Source organism: Argopecten irradians, chromosome 3 (genome assembly GCF_041381155.1).
Source record: "Argopecten irradians isolate NY chromosome 3, Ai_NY, whole genome shotgun sequence".
In the NCBI taxonomy this organism is placed as follows: domain Eukaryota; kingdom Metazoa; phylum Mollusca; class Bivalvia; order Pectinida; family Pectinidae; genus Argopecten; species Argopecten irradians.
In genome coordinates this window covers 24,843,189-24,865,191 of record NC_091136.1, presented here as the reverse complement: position 1 = coordinate 24,865,191, position 22,003 = coordinate 24,843,189, and the positions used below count along the sequence as shown (strand labels likewise).

Sequence of the window (22,003 nt, the reverse complement as noted above, 5' to 3'; positions counted from 1 at the left end):
GTCAGTTGTTGAATACCCTTCAAATATAAAAAAAGAAGTCCTGAGTACGTTTTGCCTCGTCTGCGTTTTTGGACAGTAGGAATGATTTGTGTTTAGAAAGATTATCTGACTGAAATGAATTATCTTTTCATCAAATAAAGCTGTCTGATTCCCAAAACACATATCCAAAAGTGCTTGTAACTTGATATGGCCGTATTGCTTGATATTGCTTCAGAATCTGTAAATGTATCCAATTTCCTGGATACCTAACACAAAGTTTTTGTTACCTTCCAGAGATGGAGATTATTTTTCAGGATTAAATGATAAAAATATAGATACTATTTCATTTAGTTTTTTTTAAATGATGCTATATTATGTCTTTAGGTAAAAGTATGAGTTAGAGTGTAATTATAATTTGTGTCACTGGAGAGATATCACTTTAACTGATGTATATTTCAACTCTGTTTGACAAAATGGATATTTTTTTGTAACACAAGCCCCCTAAATGTGAGACCCCACTTCTTGCCTTGCACTTGCCAAGAATAGATGTCAAGAGTTTTTGTAATATTTCTGGATTTTTTTTTTTTTATTTAATTCATTCATGTGCCACAGGGACGATGGTCATTGGTTGTCATCAGTGCATTGTATTTTCTGTTCATCATACAGACTGCAAATTTGATAACAGTCATGTAACCTTGTATCATTTTAATACTGAGTGATCAAGGTTTCTTTGACATAGAGGATCTTACATGAATGGCTATGTGAAATTTATTAAATCAGTTCAATAATTTGATATTTCATGTGCTTTTAGGCCAATAAGTTTTATATGACATAGCCATGCCTATGAGTTTCGTCTATTTTTCAAATAACTAATACCTGTGGAAATGTAGATAAACCTCTCAATTTTGTTTAAGTGTAAGAGAGGTGATGTCACACTCATTCTACCACTGTCTTTTCAAAATAGGGTTGTAGTGGCCAAATACTTATTTTAGCACTAGCCTTATACAATTTGTTTGCTATACGACAGTTTCTGTAGTATGGTAGTTTTTTCCTTGGGTACTCTCAGGCCTCCTGTACTTAGATAACAGGCCTTGTCAGTTAAAGATGCTCCACCGCTGACAAAGCATAAATGATATTCATCATTTGAACAACAATTGGTGTTTAAGCTTGTATATATATGTCTAATTAACACAAAAATTAATATATAATAATTTATTTCGCCATTGGTGCATGCGCCATTAGTACTTCATTCCATATAGGATATAGTGACACGGAATTTTTTCGGGATGCAATTAATTATTTTTCATATTTTTAACTTAAAGTAAAATTAGAAGCTCAAACTTTTCAATGGTAGTAAAGGTGTAAAGTAAGTAACTTTTGTAACTGACGAAAAATACTAAATCGTCAGCTCCTGTTTCTGATAGTGAAAAAATACCATTTGTCAGCGGTGGAGTATCTTTAATGAATCTGGCTATTTATAGAAAATCAAACAAAAATAATCACAAATGATTGCTACAATCTCCACAATCATGAATGCATGCAATCATCATCACAAATTTCGTAAACCCTTCTTCTAACAATAGCTGTTTATGGAATGTTTCCCATCTTAAATGAAGTTCTTGTTTTGTTACAGTTGGTCCAGTGGTCGGGTCGTATCAAGATGAAGAAGTCAGCTACCCGTCCGCATGGCCACGCTATCGAATGTCTGGTGTGTATATGTCGTCCAATGCAGTCAACGTCCATAACAGAAATCCGAATGGAAGGAAGCATGTTCATGAGCAGGCATGACCTAGGGATGCGCTTTACATTCTGTGACACAAGGTATCAATATACAATATCCAGGTAGTCAAACCTGCACTAAGGATCACCTATATTTAAAGAATGCCTTCTTTAATTACCAGTTTTTAGCCTCCCCTTTCAGATGAGAGTGCCCTACTATTGTTTGTCTGTCCACAGTTGGTTTCCATTTCCTTAGATTTCCTCAAAACCCAGTCTGCCTATTGTTTTAAAATTGCACATTGTAGTAGCAGATAGTATGTAGATGGGCAATACAGGTTTGCATTGTTCTAGAGAAATCCAACAAGGTTGCTTTGACTCCAAAAAAGGTAAAAACTTTAAAATAGTGGATGCTATATGTATATATATATAGTTATATTTTTAAATTAGGTTTAGGAATCCAAAATGGCCACAGCGACTCCTAATGAATTCTGATTAAAAATAAAATGTCTGCTTTCAATAAAAGTTAAAGGGTGTTCAGGCTATGATCGGTAATTGTTTTGAATAGGTATGAGAACTAAAAATGGCTGCTTTAGCCATTATGCTACATTTACTGCAACTTATTGGAGTTGCATGAAGCCCTTTCTGATGGAAGCCAATTTTCTACTTAGTGTTACAATACAGTTCAACCTTCACAAATGACTGTCTATAAGGACCAGTTTTTTGTCACCTTTTTCAAAAGCTTTTCAAAAGCTTTTTTTATATGATGTTAGATGTGAATACAATATTGCCATTTACATTTCACCATAATGAAAATGATAGGACGTCATTTACCCAAGAAGATATGTTTTGTGGAAAGAATCACAGTGTCTAACATGTGCGTTGTTGAATAGTAATTGTACAGAGATCTTAACCTGAAAACAAGATAAATGAATACATAAAGACATTATCTAACTGTGAAGGCCTATCATTGAGGGTTAGGTGATGTTATGTTTGACAAACTCACAATTGTACATAATAGACATGACATTCCCATGTCAATTAGATTTGTAAATTTCTTTTGGCCTTTAAACGGCCTTGTTAGGAACAGTAATATTTTTTTACATTTAAATTAGGAAGCTCTTATGTCAATAGTGGAACTTAGTCAAACTAAATAAGGGTAGATCAACTACACTATCAAGTATACAAAAACGCTGCAACTGATTAGCTTCAGGTTATACCTTTAAAACTCTATATTGTATAGTACTACATGCTTTGATGTTAGAAGTCTTAGCCCATCTTTTCCTCAGTAGTTCGCGTCTTTTCATCCAACGAATTTTTGTAATTTCATTTTGAATTTTTTGCATTAATTTGATAGGCTTATTCATTCAAGTGGATAGTTTGACCCAAAATGCAGAAATGTTTGCAGAAGCATCTTATTTGCTTCTGTTGAAACTGAAGCTTAAGATAATTTAAATTTAATTTGAATTAAAAACTCTCCTATATTTAAATTTTGCGTTCCAGTTAAAAATGAATTGTCATTGACGGTTTTGGTACTTGATAAGAGTTTTTTTGTGCATAGAGTATTAAGTTTCTAACAACTGTTAAATCTATCCCCTTGTCAAACTCACGATATTCCTCAAACTTTTGTCCGGATATGGAGACGCCAGATTAAAGTTTCCTCGGTGATTCAGATTTCCTGGTAACTCTGCTCTCTTGAGCTTTGTAATAATGTGAAATATGCGCAGTACAGCAGTATAAAGTTGCCCTTGTTTTTTACAATATTTTCAGAATTAAAATAAAGATACCGGGTAGTAATTTTTATCTAAAAAAAAATCACGTTTTGTTTGTTAAAAACGTAGATGTTTCTTCTAAGGTTTTGAAGTGGGTTCATTAGAAATTTGCCCGCTTTGAGTGCAGTTGGCCTCGTGTAAGAGTTAAGTGTTACTGGATACTGTATCAGCGCTGCCTGCCATGACAATCCGTATCATATGATGTCTCCACTAAATGCTACAGAAAGTCTCTCCACCTATTTAAGATGATATCAGTTGCCACGCCGATATGGTGCTCCTGAGACATCCCTGACCTACATCTTAAGGAGATATCTTTTTGGAATATTAATTATAATGATTCTGCATATAAACCTACATAAAGTTGGTCTACTTTTAAAATTGTCAACTGTTTTACAATATGTTTGTAATTGAGATAGATGGCCGGCCTAAATTTGACCTGAGATTTCTGCTTCTCTCTGTTAACCATCATTTTAAACCGTTTTATAGGATGCAGATGAATATGTAATAGACATTTAATAAGGAAGGCGGGCAGCATATACCTGTACTTTAGGCGATAAATGTGTCCCATCGAGCGACATTTGGCTCCATATCCTCCCTTCTCATGTAACCCATCATCAACCTTACCACTGTCAGACTCATAAAATTCTTGTGCCTTTTAAATCACGTGAATTAGGGTTCCTGTGCAGACCCCTCAATGGTCAAAGTAGGATGCATACAAAAATTATGTTCCTAATTGTAAGGATTCACTTAAGCGAGTTTAATTTTTCTTCAAAAGGAAACATTACTTAAATCTTCTGCAGCAGCATACTACTTGAAGAGTTAAGGCTGTCATTTAAACATCATAAGACCCAGTTATTACAAAAAAATTCTAAGCTTTTCCTGATGGGCTTTTATACTATCTATGTTTTAGAATCATCATGACTAATTTTGGATTATATGGGAATAACTATAAGGGCACTGATCCTTGACTTTGTAGTGGAGGCTAACAGAGACGTGATCATTCCTTTTATACCCGAGATGGACTATGAATTTGACCCCACTCTTACTCTCATTTCAGTCCTATCAAATTTTATAAACGGAGACTTAGATCAGTACATCTTCTGCTTCCGCTGACCTCGGTGTACATAAACACTGGTTTGTTGGTGATTTGTACAACAGAAAATTTCCAAAATATGACATTATTGAGTTATCTGCCCTTTTTATCAGAAATAAAAGGAGTATTTTTTCAGAGTTAAGAGTACACATCATCACATTCTTGCCCATTCCCCACAAAGAGAATGTCTTCTATATCTGTTACTAGTATAACTTTTCCTCAGGGCCGTGGTGGCTGAGTGGTTATAAGATATCCCGACATATTACCACAAGCTCTCCACCTCTAGGATGCGAGTACGAATCCCATGTGAGGCAGTTTCCATTTTCTGACTGCTGGTCAGTGTTTTTTCTCTGGGTACTTTGGTTTTTCTCAACCATCAAACCTGGCGTGTCCTTACATGACCCTGGCTGTTAATAGGATGTAAAACTAAACAAACAAACTTTGCCTACATGAACTGTTGACAGGCGTTTTCTTGGCCTCCTACTTATCCATATTGAGGTTTTACATAGCATTAACCATTATGATATGAAACCATTAGTCCTCCACCTCCAGACTGTTTTATCAAAACCCACATGTGGCTGTGTCAATATTATAGGCTTATATTGGGGTTGTTCTCCAGGTAGACTATCTTTCCTTTGCTTTATAAATTAGAAGATCTGTAAATGACTTTATTGATGTTGATTTGGTATTAAACAGACAGATACCAAACTAATGCAAAGTCTACAGTTTGACAGAGCAGGAACCTTCAGAGTTTGCCATTCACATATCTGTAGGTGTCACACTTCAGTTGTTGCCCTTGGTCAGTAAGGTGACACTCCTCAGTGGTCGCCATTGGTCAGTATGTTGTCACACCTCAGTGGTCACTCTTGGTCAGTAAGGTGTCCCACCTCAGTGGTCTCCCTTGGTCAGTAAGGTGTCACACCTCGGTGGTCGCCCTTGGTCAGTAGGGTGTCCAACCTCAGTGGTCACCCTTGGTCAGTAAAGTGTCACACTGCAGTGGTTGCCCTTGGTCCGTAAGGTGTCACACCTCAGTGGTCACTCTTGGCCAGTAAGGTGTCACACCTCAGTGGTCGCCCTTGGTCAGTAAGGTGTCACACCTCATTAGTCACTCTTGGTCAGTAAGGTGTCACACCTCAGTGGCCCATGGTCAATAAGGTGTCACACCTCAGTGGTCACCCTTGGTCAGAAAGGTGTCACACCTCAGTTGACGCCCTTGGTCAATAAGGTGTCACACCTCAGTGGTCATCCTTGGTCATAAAGGTGTCACACCTCAGTGGTTGCCTGTGATCAGTAAGGTGTCACACCTCAGTGGTCACTCTATGCCAGTTAGGTGTCAAACCTCAGTGGTCGCCCTTGGTCAGTAAGGTGTCAGGACTCATTGGTCACTCTTGGTGAGTAAGGTGTCACACCTCAGTGGCCCTTGGTCAATAAGGTGTCACACCTCAGTGGTCACCCTTGGTCAGAAAGGTGTCACACTTCAGTTGTTGCCCTTGGTCAGTAAGATGTAACACCTCAGTGGTTACCCTTGATCAGTAAGGTGTCACACCTCAGTGGTTGCCATTGGTCAGTTTGTTGTCACACCTCAGTGGTCACCCTTGGTTAGTAATGTGTCACACCTCAGTGGTAGACCTTGGTCAGTAAGGTGTCACACTTCAGTGGTTACCTTTGGTCAGTAAGGTGTCACACCTCAGTGGTCACTCTTGGTCGGTATGGTGTCACACCTCAGTGGTCACCCTTGGTCAGTAAGGTGTCACACCTCAGTGGTCACCCTTGGTCAGTAAGGTGTCACACCTCAGTGGTCACCCTTGGTCAGTAAGGTGTCACACCTCAGTGGTTACCTTTGGTCAGTAAGGTGTCACACCTCAGTGGTCACTCTTGGTCAGTAAGGTGTCACACCTCAGTGGTCACCCTTGGTCAGTAAGGTGTCACACCTCAGTGGTCACCCTTGATCAGTAAGGTGTCACACCTCAGTGGTCACTCTTGATCAGTAAGGTGTCCCACAGTGGTTAAGGTCAGGTCAACAGTGTGCAGGTGTCACCCTCACCCTTGGTCAGTTAGGTGTCACACCTCAGTTGTTGCCCTTGGTCAGTAAGGTGGTACACCTCATTGGTCGCCATTGTTCAGTATGTTGTCACACCTCAGTGGTCACTCTTGGTCAGTTAGGTGTCACACCTCAGTGGTCTCCCTTGGTCAGTAAGGTGTCACACCTCAGTGGTTGCCTTTGGTCAGTAAGGTGTCACACATCAGTGATCACTCTTGGTCAGTAAGGTGTTGCACTTCAGTGGTTGCCATTGGTCAGTAAGGTGTCACACCTCAGTGGTCGCCCTTGGTCAGTAAGGTGTCACACCTCAGTGGCCCTTGGTCTATAAGGTGTCACACCTCAGTGGTCACTCTTGGTCAGTAAGGTGTCACACCTCAGAGGTCGCCCTTGGTCAGTAAGGTGTCACACCTCAGTGGCCCTTGGTCTATAAGGTGTCACACCTCAGTGGTCACTCTTGGTCAGTAAGGTGTCACACCTCAGAGGTCGCCCTTGGTCAGTAAATTGTCACATCTCAGTGGTCACTCTGGTAAGTTAGGTGTCACACCTCATTGGTCATCCTTGGTCAGTAATGTGTCGCACCTCAGTGGTTGCCCTTGGTCAGTAAAGTGTCATACTTCAGTGGTCACTCTTGGTAAGTAAGGTGTCACACCTCAATGGCCCTTGGTCAATAAGGTGTCACACCTCAGTGGTCACTCTTGGTCAGTAAGATGTCACACCTCAGTGGCTGCCCTTGGTCAGTAAAGTGTCACACCTCATTGGTCATCCTTGGTCAGTTAGGTGTCACACCTCAGTGGCCCTTGGTCAATAAGGTGTCACACTTCAGTGGTCACTCTTGGTCAGTAAGGTGTCACATTCCAGTGGCCCTTGGTCAATAAGGTGTCACTCCTCAGTGGTCATTCTGGATCAGTAAGGTGTCACACCTCAGTGGTCAATCTTGGTCAGTAAAGTGTCACATCTCATTGGACCTTGGCCAATAAGGTGTCACACCTCTGTGGTCACGCTTGATCAGTAAGGTGTCACACCTCAGTGGTCACTCCGAGGTTGTAGAGTATCAACTTTCCGAGGTTAGTTAAGGCTGATTCAGTATTCACAGTACCGTGCATACATTAGTGGTCAGTGTAATCTATAGATGGTAAGGTTGTGGTCACCTCTGGCTAGAAGACAACATGATGGTCATTTGAATCTCTGACAGGTGAGAGATTGGCGGTCAGTCTGGTCAGTTCATAGTAGGAGCGATATCCCTCATCAGTATATGTACAGTAACAAGTGACAATGTTTCATGCATATTTATAGAACATAAATGAGGATTGTAATCTATGATAGTGTCACATTAGCCATAACCACTCTTGATAAGATCCTCCTCGTCCTGTTTGAGAATTAACATGACAATGTCTTTAGTAACTTCATCCCTTAATTCAACTGGTACAGAGATGATAGCTATGGCACACACCCTCTGAAGCCTCAGTCTAGCCCCTAGTCGTCGTAGACTCCACATCTCAGTGTGTGTATGTGTGTGTGTGTGTGTACTTTACAGCTGCCCTCTACGTTCACCGTTAATTATATCCAGGTGTGCCGCCATCAGCTGATTGACTTCTCACCTGACTGTCCACTCTCCTAACTTGTGTTCATTTCATTATCAGAATCGTCACACTGATTGGGTACGAACCCTGTGAAGTTCTGGGACGAACTGCGTACCAATTCCACAACCCTCTGGACGTGGAAACTGTTGGAAAGTGCCATTCAAATCGTAAGTTGTAACTGTCACAGTATTTCCTGTCTTTGCAATATCTTTATATTATTAACTATTCATATGTACAAGTTTGACACCTTTATAATTTTTTTATAACTGAAATATAGTAGTATTAACGTATCTATTGTCTGATTTAGTTAATTTCTCCAAAAAGAACAGAGGTTAGTGTAAAACAAGAGGAAGATCTCCATTCATGAATAATGACATTAACGTAGGTTTCCCTGGTGTGTATCACATGTACAGATTCACCTTGACAGATTCTGTCTTTCTGTAGGTTAATTACACACAAAGCCCTTGCCATTTTATTCACATTTTTCTAACCCAGTCCTTAGATGTACAGAATCCAACACCAGAAACAAGTTTTTTATACGTTATTCTGCCAGATTTGTCAAATGTTTTTTACTCATTATTTTCAATGATTGGTTGGGGTTTTAGTATCTAAATGTCAAACGAAATGACAAAATGTCACCAGCGGAGAGGTGTGTACTAATGTAGCTTGGTTATATTATAGACTTCAGGAGGAAATATACAGCTCCAAACAATACACTGGTTGATCTTATAAAAACAATGCATAGTTTATTTTCTGAGAGATTAATGATGATCTGTCATATTTCGACTTGTTAGACTCCTGCAGTAAGTGACTCACATCAAGCTATTTCTCAGCAAGTTGTCATCTAGACTTGCTCAAGTCCTGTCTACTTTAATTCCTGTCTTGGATATATCATTATTAGCGCTCTTCAAATTTAGCATAATTTATTTCAGTTTGATTGGGCTGAGATCCAATTATTAGATGTATTCTGGTGTCATAAAAATGGAAGACTCTAGTTTTCTTGTTGGTGATAAATTGGCTTTTAATGTCTGAACCACGTGAAATTGAGTTGAATGTATAGTATTTCTTACTATTATACGTTTGGAAAGTAAAAAGTAACATTTTTAAAAAATTACCATAATAGAACATAACGAACAGGTATATTAGCATTTAATTAATATTGAAGAATAGTAAGAAAAATAATTGATTATTCAAATTTGAAAATGTGAAAATTATTGACAGTTTTTGTAAATCTATCAGGCGAGATATTTCAGAAATGTCAGAAATAACCGAAATTTAATTTGTACAAAATTGTTAAGCTTCTGAACGTCATTCAAAGAGGAAGCAATAAAACCTAGATAAAATCACGGGTATTTAAAAACTTTTTTTGTAGAAATTCCATCGTGTTGAGAAGTTGCCTGGTCATCTGTCCAGTGTGTTCCGATACTTGATAATCTATGAATTGATCAGATATCTCCACAAATTTCCATATTCGTTCAAAAGAAATCATCATGACATATGACCCTATCAGACTCTGAACAAATATTAAGTTACTTTTATAATACATGAAATGCTACAGGGCTATGTCAGTTTTTACCCCTTTAATGCCCATGTCGGCATTCAAGTTTGTAAACATTTTTTGTTGTCCTCAATGAATGGTACAATCTATGATTCTGATTTTATGAATAAAAAAATAACTACCAAGGTAGACTTCACTTGAAATTCAAATGTTACCAATATCATATCTGTTTTAAATCATTGTATAAAGAAATAGTAAATATTTTATTTACTTTGCAGCATAATTGTTTAAAATAGATCTCCGGTTATTGAATTTGATTTTTTGTCTTTAGATGTATATTATCATTGAAGATTTACCATGGTGATTTGGGAATAGGTTTAAAAAAAGTGTAATAGTGTGTAAGTTTAAAAAAATTCTTATTACATATAGTTTTAATGTTTGAGTATCTGAAACAAAATGATAGGATTTTAGAAATTATATGATAGCATTAGTAATCTTTAGGGTTATATGCATAAGCATAAATATAGACCAATTCAGTATTCGTTTTCTTGAACTTCTGACTTATGAATTTTTTATTGTAATTTGATGAAAACATTAGGAATAATTAAGTAAGTATTGTAATGTAGAAAGAAATATATACATGTAGATTCTTTTTCTTTTATATATGAAGTCAGTACCTGATGACCACTACCATGATGTTATAGAAATGATAACATTTTCTATCTATTTGAGAACATTTGTTTTCTAATGAATAAATACACCTCTTATAAAACTTGAAATCAAACATAGTAAGTAATTTGATGTTTTTTATAGAAAAAGAAGGAAGATAAAGAAATATAATATGTCATAATCAACTTGTTATTGACAAGTTCTCAGATTAGAAAGGTAAACCAATGTTTTGTGTCAGATTAGAAAGGTAAACCAATGTTTTGTGTCAGATTAGAAAGGTAAACCAATGTTTTGTGTCAGATTAGAAAGGTAAACCAATGTTTTGTGTCAGATTAGAAAGGTAAACCAATGTTTTGTGTCAGATTAGAAAGGTAAACCAATATTTTGTGTCAGATTAGAAAGGTAAACCAATGTTTTGTGTCAGATTAGAAAGGTAAACCATCAATTTTGTGTCAGATAAATAGGTAACCAATGTTTTGTGTTGTCAGATTAGAAAAGGTAAACCAATGTTTTGTGTCAGATTAGAAAGGTAAACCAATGTTTTGTGTCAGATTAGAAAGGTAAACCAATGTTTTGTGTCAGATTAGAAAGGTAAACCAATGTTTTGTGTCAGATTAGAAAGGTAAACCAATGTTTTGTGTCAGATAAAGGTAAACCAATGTTTTGTGTCAGATTAGAAAGGTAAACCAATGTTTTGTGTCAGATTAGAAAGGTAAACCAATGTTTTGTGTCAGATTAGAAAGGTAAACCAATGTTTTGTGTCAGATTAGAAAGGTTTTGTGTCAGATTAGAAAGGTAAACCAATGTTTTGTGTCAGATTAGAAAGGTAAACCAATGTTTTGTGTCAGATTAGAAAGGTAAACCAATGTTTTGTGTCAGATTAGAAAGGTAAACCAATGTTTTGTGTCAGATTAGAAAGGTAAACCAATGTTTTGTGTCAGATTAGAAAGGTAAACCAATGTTTTGTGTCAGATTAGAAAAGGTAAACCAATGTTTTGTGTCAGATTAGAAAGGTAAACCAATGTTTTGTGTCAGATTAGAAAGGTAAACCAATGTTTTGTGTCAGATTAGAAAGGTAAACCAATGTTTTGTGTCAGATTAGAAAGGTAAACCAATGTTTTGTGTCAGATTAGAAAGGTAAACCAATGTTTTGTGTCAGATTAGAAAGGTAAACCAATGTTTTGTGTCAGATTAGAAAGGTAAACCAATGTTTTGTGTCAGATTAGAAAGGTAAACCAATGTTTTGTGTCAGATTAGAAAGGTAAACCAATGTTTTGTGTCAGATTAGAAAGGTAAACCAATGTTTTGTGTCAGATTAGAAAGGTAAATCAATGTTTTGTGTCAGATTAGAAAGGTAAACCAATGTTTTGTGTATCACAGAGTATCAGAGTATACAGGTAAAATTGACCAATCCGTCGTTTATGGCAGTCTGTCACTTCACATTACACCTTACCACATCATTAAAATCGTTGGCTTTATTGCTGTCTCGATATGATTTTACATGGCTCTGTCATCAGTCTTACCTAATATCACAACCATGTATGTTTCCTGGTGCAAGATGTTAAACACTGCTAAGAATGTTTTAAGAGTCTTTGGTAGAGTTGTTAGTTTTATTACATTGTATTTGTTCTCAAACAAGCTTTATCCAGAGAAGACCATTAGAACACCTTTTAAGTTTCCATGTCACAGTAAGATAGCAAACACCCATAAGTCTCCATGTCACAGTAAGTACATTGCATTAGCATACACCCAAAGTCTTCATAACACAATAAGGTAGCATACACCCTTAAGTCTCCATGTCACAGCAAGGTAGCATACACCCTTAAGTCTCCATGTCACAGTAAGATAGCATACACCCTTAAGTCTCCATGTCACAGCAAGGTAGCATACACCCTGAAGTCTCCATGTCACAGCAAGGTAGCATACACCCTAAGTCTCAATGTCATAGTATGGTAGCATACACCCTTAAGTCTCCATGTCACAGCAAGGTAGCATACACCCTTAAGTCTCCATGTCACAGTAAGATAATTTGTGTCCTTCAGGCTCTATGTTACAAAACAATATACATTTATAAGTTTCTGTCTCACAGTGAAGAAGCGCACCTCCTGAAGTCTATATCATAGTTATTGCACAGGTTTCCATCTTAAAAATTATTAAGAATCAAATCTTCATACTAACAAAATTCATGGTAGAGTAAGGAAGTTTGTATAAATCACATCTTTGAGATACATGTATATCCTTTTTTGTTTTGACAGTGATTGTTAAAGGGCAATCAGTAAGCAAGTACTATCGTTTTCTGGGCAAGAACTGCGACTGGGTGTGGATGCAGACACGAGCTACCATTATATACAACACAAAAAATGTGCCACAGTATATCGTCTGTATGAACTACATAATCAGGTAAGTGATAGTTTTAAAGTTATTTCTACTTGCCAGATATATTATATAGCACTGCTGGACATTGTCATAATAGTGATACAGTATTACTTATCAAAACTGCTCTTGTCTTATCCTCTCTAGTCCAGCATAATCATATGGCATTTTCCTTCTAGATTTATAGTAAATATAACCTGTATTATCTGGAGACCTGGCTATGTCCAGAAAGTTACACTGTAGTTCTACACCGAGACATTTAAGCCATTTATCAGTGTACAGCTTCATTTTCTACTGAAGTACTGTTGCTTTTGATGGATAAATTTTCAAGAGTTTTAACTTATTTGACATTTGCTAATTGTTATCTGAGAGGCAATACATTTCATTATGTACATTTATTACATAACTGCTTTCTGTAGACATTAAACATATTCAATAGACATATTCATGTGTTAGCCCTCAAGGTACACCATTCATTGTATGTAATAGCAATTACTTATAGTGTACAAAAACTATAGCGTGTCAATTTCATTCAATTTCATCGGTGTTAATTGAAAATATGACGAATCTGTGTAAATGTTGTCTGTTGACTGCTAGCTGTCTGTCAGTATTAACTCTAGTTAGAAAAGACGTAATTAGTACTCCTGGCTGGTCAGTTAGCTTCAAAGTTTGGTTCAATGTAAAATTAGCTGCTAGATCAAATACTCGTTAGTAATTTGGTTTAATAGAATTGTGATTATCAATGAAAACTTCAGCATCCTTTTCACAAACTTAACCACATTATCATTATAATTTTTTTTTAATTTGCAAATGTAGAAGTTTATAAGCCCCTATAGTTCTGTGTAAAAGGTTGTTTTTTTCTTCGCAAAAAAAAACCCCTTTGTTTCGATATAAAAAATCCTAGCGTTAGCTGAGGCTATATAATGTTGCTTTGCATATACAATCACATGAATAGACATTCGGGTTCAAGCTTTGATTTTATGTTTGCATAATGTTTGATTATAAGTTCAAGATAAAATTTGAAATGTTGTGATGACGCATCAGTCAGTTGTGAAGAAAAAAAAAGACATGCTGTTAATAAACTTCTAAACACTAGTGATCAAAGCACTTGGAAGGGAAGTGAATTCTTTATATGTGAGGCAACTTGATGTTAAACCCTTGATATGAAATGGGAAAAAAAAAGAAAAAGATTAATCATCACGTTGTACGAGATGATCCATTTAATATACCAGTGTGAGTATGAAGAGTTGTGAAAGATGTCAAAACTCATACATATGTTTACCGCTGGCTAATTAAAACTATGTGATTATGTACCTTTTGTACAAAATTGTCAATTGAAACTTTATCCTTCAAGGAAGACTGAGCATATAAGATTTGGTGAAATCAACTGCTGTTAAAATATACTATATGCACCGTAATGGTAAATGAAAATAGTACTGAAAACTCTGATTAGTGATAATAATTGTATTATGATGTGAAGTAGATTCCCACTAATTGTGATGTTTTTGTTTACAGTGAAGAGGAAGGTGAGCGTTATATCATGATGGATGAAGAGAAGACCGCAAAACCTGTTTGTGCTCCCGGCGTAATGTATCTCTCAGAGGACCAGAAATGTAATGACTCCACACACGGGGACCATAGTGACCCAGGATATATGAGTGGAAATAGCCCCTATTCTAGCATGAACCCAAGTCCGTCAGACAGCCATCCTAATGACGATAACAACATGACATTAACTGATACTTGTAGTGACTTTCCACCTGGTGTTTTCCAGGAAGTGGCCAACACTATCAACCCGAGCCATGAGTCTATCTTTGACATCATTAGTAGCTTTGGAAAGGAGACTGGTCAGTTATGTGATAAGAGATCTGACCAGTCGCCGCTGTCTGAGGCAGGAGGGTGGATGGATCCCCAAGGTGATATGGCAGCTATGTGTCCACCTCCTGCAGACACCAATGGCTACATCCCAGTGTCATCTGTCGAGATGATGTCACCACCGAGTCAGCCGACGAGGGAGTTCCAGACCATGTTTTCCAGTGCTGAAAGCAATACAAACTCTACACCACCTTTAATGCAATCTCAGATGTACTCTCCACAAGGAAATTTCAACTCTGTTGAGACAGGTCTCCATGGTAATGTTGATATTCTACAGACAGGAAAGCCCTGCAGCCTCTCTCCTGTGAGCTCCATGACCCAGCTTCCGTCAGTGGAGGATAACACTAGCAGTAGGTCGTCAAGCGTGTGCTCAGGGTTAGTGTCATCACCCGGTATGCCATCCGATAGTGAAATCACACTGTTGTCCCCCATTCCAGTCACATCAACACCTCAACTACATGATTTACAATCTGTTTCCGTGACCTCCTCTGCTGCACAGCAGAATCTGGCAGAAATGCATTCTGTGTCTGTCACATCTCCTTCCCAAAGAAGTCTCATAAGCCTACAGTCTATTCCGGCATCCAGTTCTCAAAAACATATCCTAGATCTTCAGTCAATTCCTACATCTTCACCTCCACAACAAAATTTGCTCAACCTCCAACCAATGCCAGTTTCATCCCCTTCACCTCTGATCAATCTTCAGTCAGCTGGTTCAGCCCAGAATATCCTTAACCTACAAACAGTTGCCTCCACTGGCATGCCTCCCCAACAAAACCTTGTCACCCTTCAGACAGCTTCTCCTCAGAGCATGGTTAATAGTCTACAACAGGCAGCTAGATCACCACTTAATCTACTCAACAAAACACATTCAGTCACATCCTCTCAGCTTCTTGACCACCAGCCCAGCATTTCCCTGACATCCGTTGCCTCTCCGTTAAGTCCTCAGAATCAACCAGTCAGCCCATCTTGTTCCCAAGAGATGATGAACCTTCAGTTGGGCATGTCGGGCGACAGCAATGGAAGTGACATGTCTGGAGCCGGAGCTGGAGATCTGCCACCAGAAATATCGGACATGTGGCTTCAGTTCTGTAATACAATGACTGATAACCAGGTCCAACAAGTCCTGGACGAGTTCCGACGTGAAGAACTCCTGTCATCGATTGAAGAGCGCCGGAACCGACAACAGGCTACAGTGGCACCAATACAGGCCACACCCGATATGAACTGTTCACCAAATAGTTACACCAACCAAAATGTCAACTACCAAGGATGTCAAAAGTTTTCAAGTGTTGGGCCAACATTTGCTCAGGGCTGCAATCGCTGTAGTACGATGCAGAATGGATCTGAACATTACCCTAGTACTACTAATCCATACTCTGTGCAAATGTCCCACCCCCAGGCCAACAGGTTTATGCCTGGCAGTGCTGTTTCTTGTGCTAGCTGTTCCTCTTCTCAGAATGGACAATATCTGTGTGTGCGACACAGGAATGGGTCACCTTACAGTCATGCTCAGGTTGGCAGTGAAGGAAAAACGACCACCATGTCAGAACTTGAGAAAATGTTACGTGGGTACTCGAGTACTTCACAGCAGTGTGGCAGTTTCTGCGATTCACAATCTATAAACTCATGTGACCTTGACATTGGTGGCTCAACTCTGCTGAAACAGATGTTGACCGGACATTTGTCGGGAGAGTGTTATCATGCAATGGAGAAACGGCGACAAGCCACCACTAATGTGTCTCATCAGTGACAGTACAACACATCAGTGACCAGTTCAACATTTTGATTTCTTGTATCCGTGCATCAAACCAGACATTAATATGACATGGACATGATTTTAATGACTGTTGACAAAGATGCCCTGCTTTGACAAGGTCCATTGACAAGGTCTATAGCCACAATGACATTATAGTGACCATTTCAGATATGAGTGACCACAGCATTTGTTAGTGACTTGAAGTTATTGAAACAAGCTTTTCAGTGGATTCTCAGAAAGTAGACTGAGCTAACTTGCTTAACAGTGCTCTTGTTATTTTGTGGAAGTACACTCTTAACACAGTTGTCAAAGAAAACAATGACTGAAGTATTTGACAAGCTCTTAGAATAATTTGCCTTTGCTTTGACATAACAGCATTGTCAACTCTTAAGCAATACGTTGCATTGTTACTGGGATGGCAACCAGACAGACAGAACTCTGCCATGGTTACCGGGAGGGCAACCAGACAGACAGAACGCTGCCATGGTTACCGAAAGGGCAACCAGACAGACAGAACTCTGCCATGGTTACCGGGAGGGCAACCAGACAGACAGAACTCTGCCATGGTTACCGGGAGGGCAACCAGACAGACCGAACTCTGCCATGGTTACCGGGAGGGCAACCAGACAGACAGAACTCTGCCATGGTTACCAGGAGGGCAACCAGACAGACAGAACTCTGCCATGGTTACCAGGAGGGCAACCAGACAGACAGAACTCTGCCATGGTTACCGAAAGGGCAACCAGACAGACAGAACTCTGCCATGGTTACCAGGAGGGCAACCAGACAGACAGAACTCTGCCATGGTTACCAGGAGGGCAACCAGACAGACAGAACTCTGTCATGGTTACCGGGAGGGCAACCAGACAGACAGAACTCTACCTGGTTACATAATATTCATTAAAGATGAATAACCCTGTTATAGACAAATTGCTGAATTAAGAAAAAATTTGTATTGATAAACAGCAAAAAAAATGTAATATTTTAGCATTTCATCACAGGGGATATTTTAGCAATATGTATCTTTCATGTTTTGTCTTAAAAAACTCGTATTTTTACTGACATTTGTTAATTATCTTATGTGATTGGAGACGCATGATCCTTGTTTTGGGGTGTGGTTCTGCTGTTGTGACAGTACGAATGGCAATAAAGCAATGTAAATTGCAGATGATTGTGTGTGCTCAGGATGATACTGTTACCCCATTGGAAGGGAACTACCCATCTGATATTTAATCTTTTATGTCCTTCTGATCGAAATTCACATTTAAACTTTATCTATTCTATTACCTTTTTTTCCCTTTTGACCAGGCCTAACAGCTTGTTATGTAAGATATGCTATTTACAAGTGTTTGAATTAAAACGGATGTGTTTTATACAGTTTAGATGGAAATTGTTGATTGTACTTTCTCTTTATTTGTAAGTGATGTAAATAGCTTAATCAATGGGTCAGCACCAACATTTTATTGTCCACTGATTTTTACAGTGTCAAATAATATAATAACTTCATTAAAATCAACATTTAAAGTACTATGTATCATTTAATGCTTTCCCTTAAATGTGAAAAAATAAAGCATTTTGAACCTGATGTTGAAGTCTTGAGAAAACTTCAATTTGAAGGATTCTGGATTTACTAGTAGGCCGTTAAATGGTCTGATAAGTCCCAGCTGCTAACTGTTGTCTCAGACGATGTTAGCATGAAGTGTAAAAGGAACAATATATGTCTCGGAATATCTGGCAAGAATGACATAATTCTTGTCAGATTTTGATTAATCCTTTTTTGTCGTCTCTATGTAATAAAGATGTATCTGGATTGTGTATCCTATAACCTACATCTATATGTAAACAGACTTCAGAGGGAGCCATCAGCAGGTTAACTCTGTTTGAACTATACCTTCCAGTGAATTTATTAATATGGAGATATACCTAATTATCATTCTGATTTTCATTGGTATGTGAGCAGTTGCACCTGTTGGCCCGAATGCAGATTGGATGTGTACTGTAAATTAAATTAACATTTGATGTGTTCTATGTATGTACAATATATATACACCCATACTTCACTGTTTAAGCATGCATAAATTTGATGATTAACTTTCTCATTCCAGTGCTGTGTTATAGTAGGTAGAATAACAGGCTGCTTCTGCCAGCAATACAAAGGAGTCTAGTTTTAAAAAGTTTGTAAATTCTGCAAATGAATAGAAAAATAACATAAGATAATGGAGTAAAATTTCTAGATCATCAACAAATTTCCATTTCCTTATAATCTTTGTCCATTTTCTATACAGCAGGTTATGCTAATTTAGCAACAGGTATAATTTATGCATTTATAATGGATTTATTACCACAAAATATTACATATATATTATGTTCCCCTGACATAAATTGGATGTAGCTATATATGAAAACCTTTTTTTTTTCATTAAATGAAATATTGAAGTTTTCAGATACATAGACAGACAGACAAATAGTGATTTTAATCTGTAGTCAAAGGGAGATAACTTTGATAAAGTAAATGGTACTAAACGTTTAACCTTAGTACAAATTAAAACGACTATGATCACCTTATATACATTGTAAATCTTTAATGGATTTTTTTCTTGCCAATTAAAACATACATATCTTGCGTATATGTTACTGTCAAATTTGTTGACACTAAAAAAGTAGAAAACATTTTTTTTTTTTTTGTATTTTGCCAGCTCATTTAAATTCATCAAACTTGATGTTAAACTGTATTAGTGCTAGGTAAGCCTTTAATTACCTGGTGCCCGTGTCATTTGAGGAACAGATTAGTGTGGTGGTGAGGTTACCAGTTTAGGGGTCTCATAATATATACATGCACTGGCATGGCAAGAGTAGAGGACACTTGATAAAAGAAACATAAATTATGTGGGGCTAGATAAACGGGAATTGTAGCTCCATTAATCATGTGTAAGGAGCTAGGTGATAGGGCTGGACATCTATCCTCATTCCATCGCTGCACATTGAAGTTGTCATAGTCATTGATAGTTCTCATTGAACATCAGAAAACATAGTTGACATAACTGTATTTTGCATATTTTGTCAATTTTTGTAATAAGTTGACATTAATCCTTGATTGTAAGGTACGGTTGTTATATCATATACCTTACAAGGAAATTACTTATGCACATTCAACCTTCCTTATCTTTACCTTCAACTGTATCAATAATAATGCCATGATGAACGTTTATATCTACACAAATTGTCTTTATTTAGTTTTTATAGTTTAACAAAACAAATCATCATATTTCAAGCAATCAATCATGCTTTAAATTAATGAAAATAAAGTTGTGTTTCTCACATAGAAATTTATAAAATGTATTTTCTCACTTATAGATATGTATTTTTGTTCACATAGTAGAAGAACATGTATGGTATGTGTTGTTGGAATATATAAATTTTACATTTCAATGTTTATCAGTCTGAGATAAGGACTGATTTGTTTTTAACTTAAATCTCGGTCTTTGCATATTGTATTTTTATGAAGACATTGTCACGGGAGTATTGGTAGTTTTTAATTGACATACATTAATATTGCACGTGCATAAAAAGTTTTAGATAGTGAAGCAGATTCACATCGTTTGTACTAAAGGATACAATATTGACAGGATTTCGTTTGTTTTACTTCCAAATTTGCTTTAAAATCCCATGTTTGCTATAATGACTATATTCATGTGGTCAGTAAAATCTTCAAACAGAGATAAGTATTTAGTGTTAAATGTGTATTTAAAATAAATTATAGCATTTCTTTAACTTTGTATAATTTTATTAGCATATTTTTAAGATTTTCAATCAATTTGGATTTTAAGTTCTATGTAGCAATGCGTGTAGGAATATATTTGTCTTCACAATCAATAAGAAATATTCTGAAGCAAAGAAGAGGCTTATTCCCAAACCATGTGATATGAATTGAAAAGATATTTTTATGCTGTTGTGATTTCTGCTTGGACATGTCAAAGGATTGTTGTTTATGAAGCGCATCATTAGTTTGAATGATCATGTGTTTTGTTTGATTAGTGTTTTATACACTATATATATAAATATATATTGCATATTATAACATTAAGTGTTTGTTATTTATTTGCTTAATCTTGGTGAATTAAGCCCTAAGAGGACTATTGAATATCAGTCAATTCATCCTTGAATATCATTCTTAATCATCCGTTGGATTATAAAGATTGGTTAGTAAGGCTTATAATTATATGGCTGTGTGTTTTGCTCGCTCCTGATTGGTTGAAACTACACTTTCCCGCCATGATACAACATGATATCCATCAAAAAATTTCGAACTATGCATTGTGACATCATCCAAGGTTGATATAAGATTCCAAAATCCACAGGTCGTACCCAAATATAGAAATCTTGCATTGTGACGTCTTGTAAAATATTGTCACAATCACTTCATAGGTTGATATAAGATTCCGATGGGTCCAGGTCGTACCCAAATATAGCATAAAGGGAATTTCTGTGAAGTCAAATATCTATTGTGACGTCATCATTCAGAGAGATGTGACCGAGAGCAGCAGGTTTACTGGAATAAATGTGATCCTACCAATATTTGTGTGTACATTTTTGTCAGATTTTACAAATAATAAGTAAAATTATTATGTGTTGTTTTCTCTATTTTATTGACATTATCAGCCTTCATTTTTCTCTTTAAAATTTTATTGAGTATCAGAGAGAAGGGGTTACTCAATATCATGAAGAGGAAATACATGTACAGTGTACACATACATCGTGTATGTAGTAAAATGGTTTACATCATGTAAATGCCATATAATAAAACAGATATTGACCTGATTTCAGATGGATACGGTGATTTATCAGCTTTGGAAAATGATATAACTCTCGACCTTCGGCCTCGGGTAATATCACTTCCTCGAGTTGATAATTCACCGTATCCACCTGGAAACAAGTCAATATTTGTATAATATCCTATCAACAGCGGTGGTCTTCTGAGGACAGCCATATGGGGTGTGGTGAGTGTGGACATATGGGGTGTGGTGAGTGTGTGGACATATGGGGTGTGGTGAGTGTGTGGACATATGGGGTGTGGTGAGTGTGTGGACATATGGGGTGTGGTGAGTGTGGACATATGGGGTGTGGTGAGTGTGTAGACATATGGGGTGTGGTGAGTGTGTGGACATATGGGGTGTGGTGAGTGTGTGGACATATGGGGTGTGGTGAGTGTGTGGACATATGGGGTGTGGTGAGTGTGTGGACATATGGGGTGTGGTGAGTGTGTGGACATATGGGGTGTGGTGAGTGTGTGGACATATGGGGTGTGGTGAGTGTGTGGACATATGGGGTGTGGTGAGTGTGTGGACATATGGGATGTGTTGAGTGTGTGGATATATGGGGTGTGGTGAGTGTGTGGACATATGGGGTGTGGTGAGTGTGTGGACATATGGGGTGTGGTGAGTGTGTGGACATATGGGGTGTGGTGAGTGTCAACATATGGAGTGTGGTGAGTGTGTGGACATATGGGGTGTGGTGAGTGTGGACATATGGGATGTGGTGAGTGTATAGACATATGGGGTGTGGTGAGTGTGGACGTATGGGGTATGGTGAGTGTGTGGACATAGTGGTTTGGTGATTGTGTGGACATATGGGGTGTGGTGAGTGTGTGGACA

At 37.5% G+C, this 22,003-nt stretch overlaps 1 protein-coding gene across 3 annotated transcripts in view; it reads left to right on the top strand.

The window, feature by feature from the left end:
- LOC138317975 (protein similar-like) overlaps positions 1-20,430 on the top strand; it is a 78,304-nt gene extending 57,874 nt beyond the window's left edge. For all 3 annotated transcript variants that reach the window (XM_069259966.1, XM_069259967.1, XM_069259969.1), the window contains 4 exons: positions 1,613-1,800; positions 8,242-8,348; positions 12,604-12,748; positions 14,237-20,430. In XM_069259966.1, the coding sequence (XP_069116067.1) occupies positions 1,613-1,800; positions 8,242-8,348; positions 12,604-12,748; positions 14,237-16,346 (2,550 nt within the window). In that variant the 3' untranslated portion in view covers positions 16,347-20,430. The remainder of the gene's footprint in view (positions 1-1,612; positions 1,801-8,241; positions 8,349-12,603; positions 12,749-14,236) is intronic.
- The last annotated feature ends 1,573 nt before the right edge of the window (positions 20,431-22,003 follow it).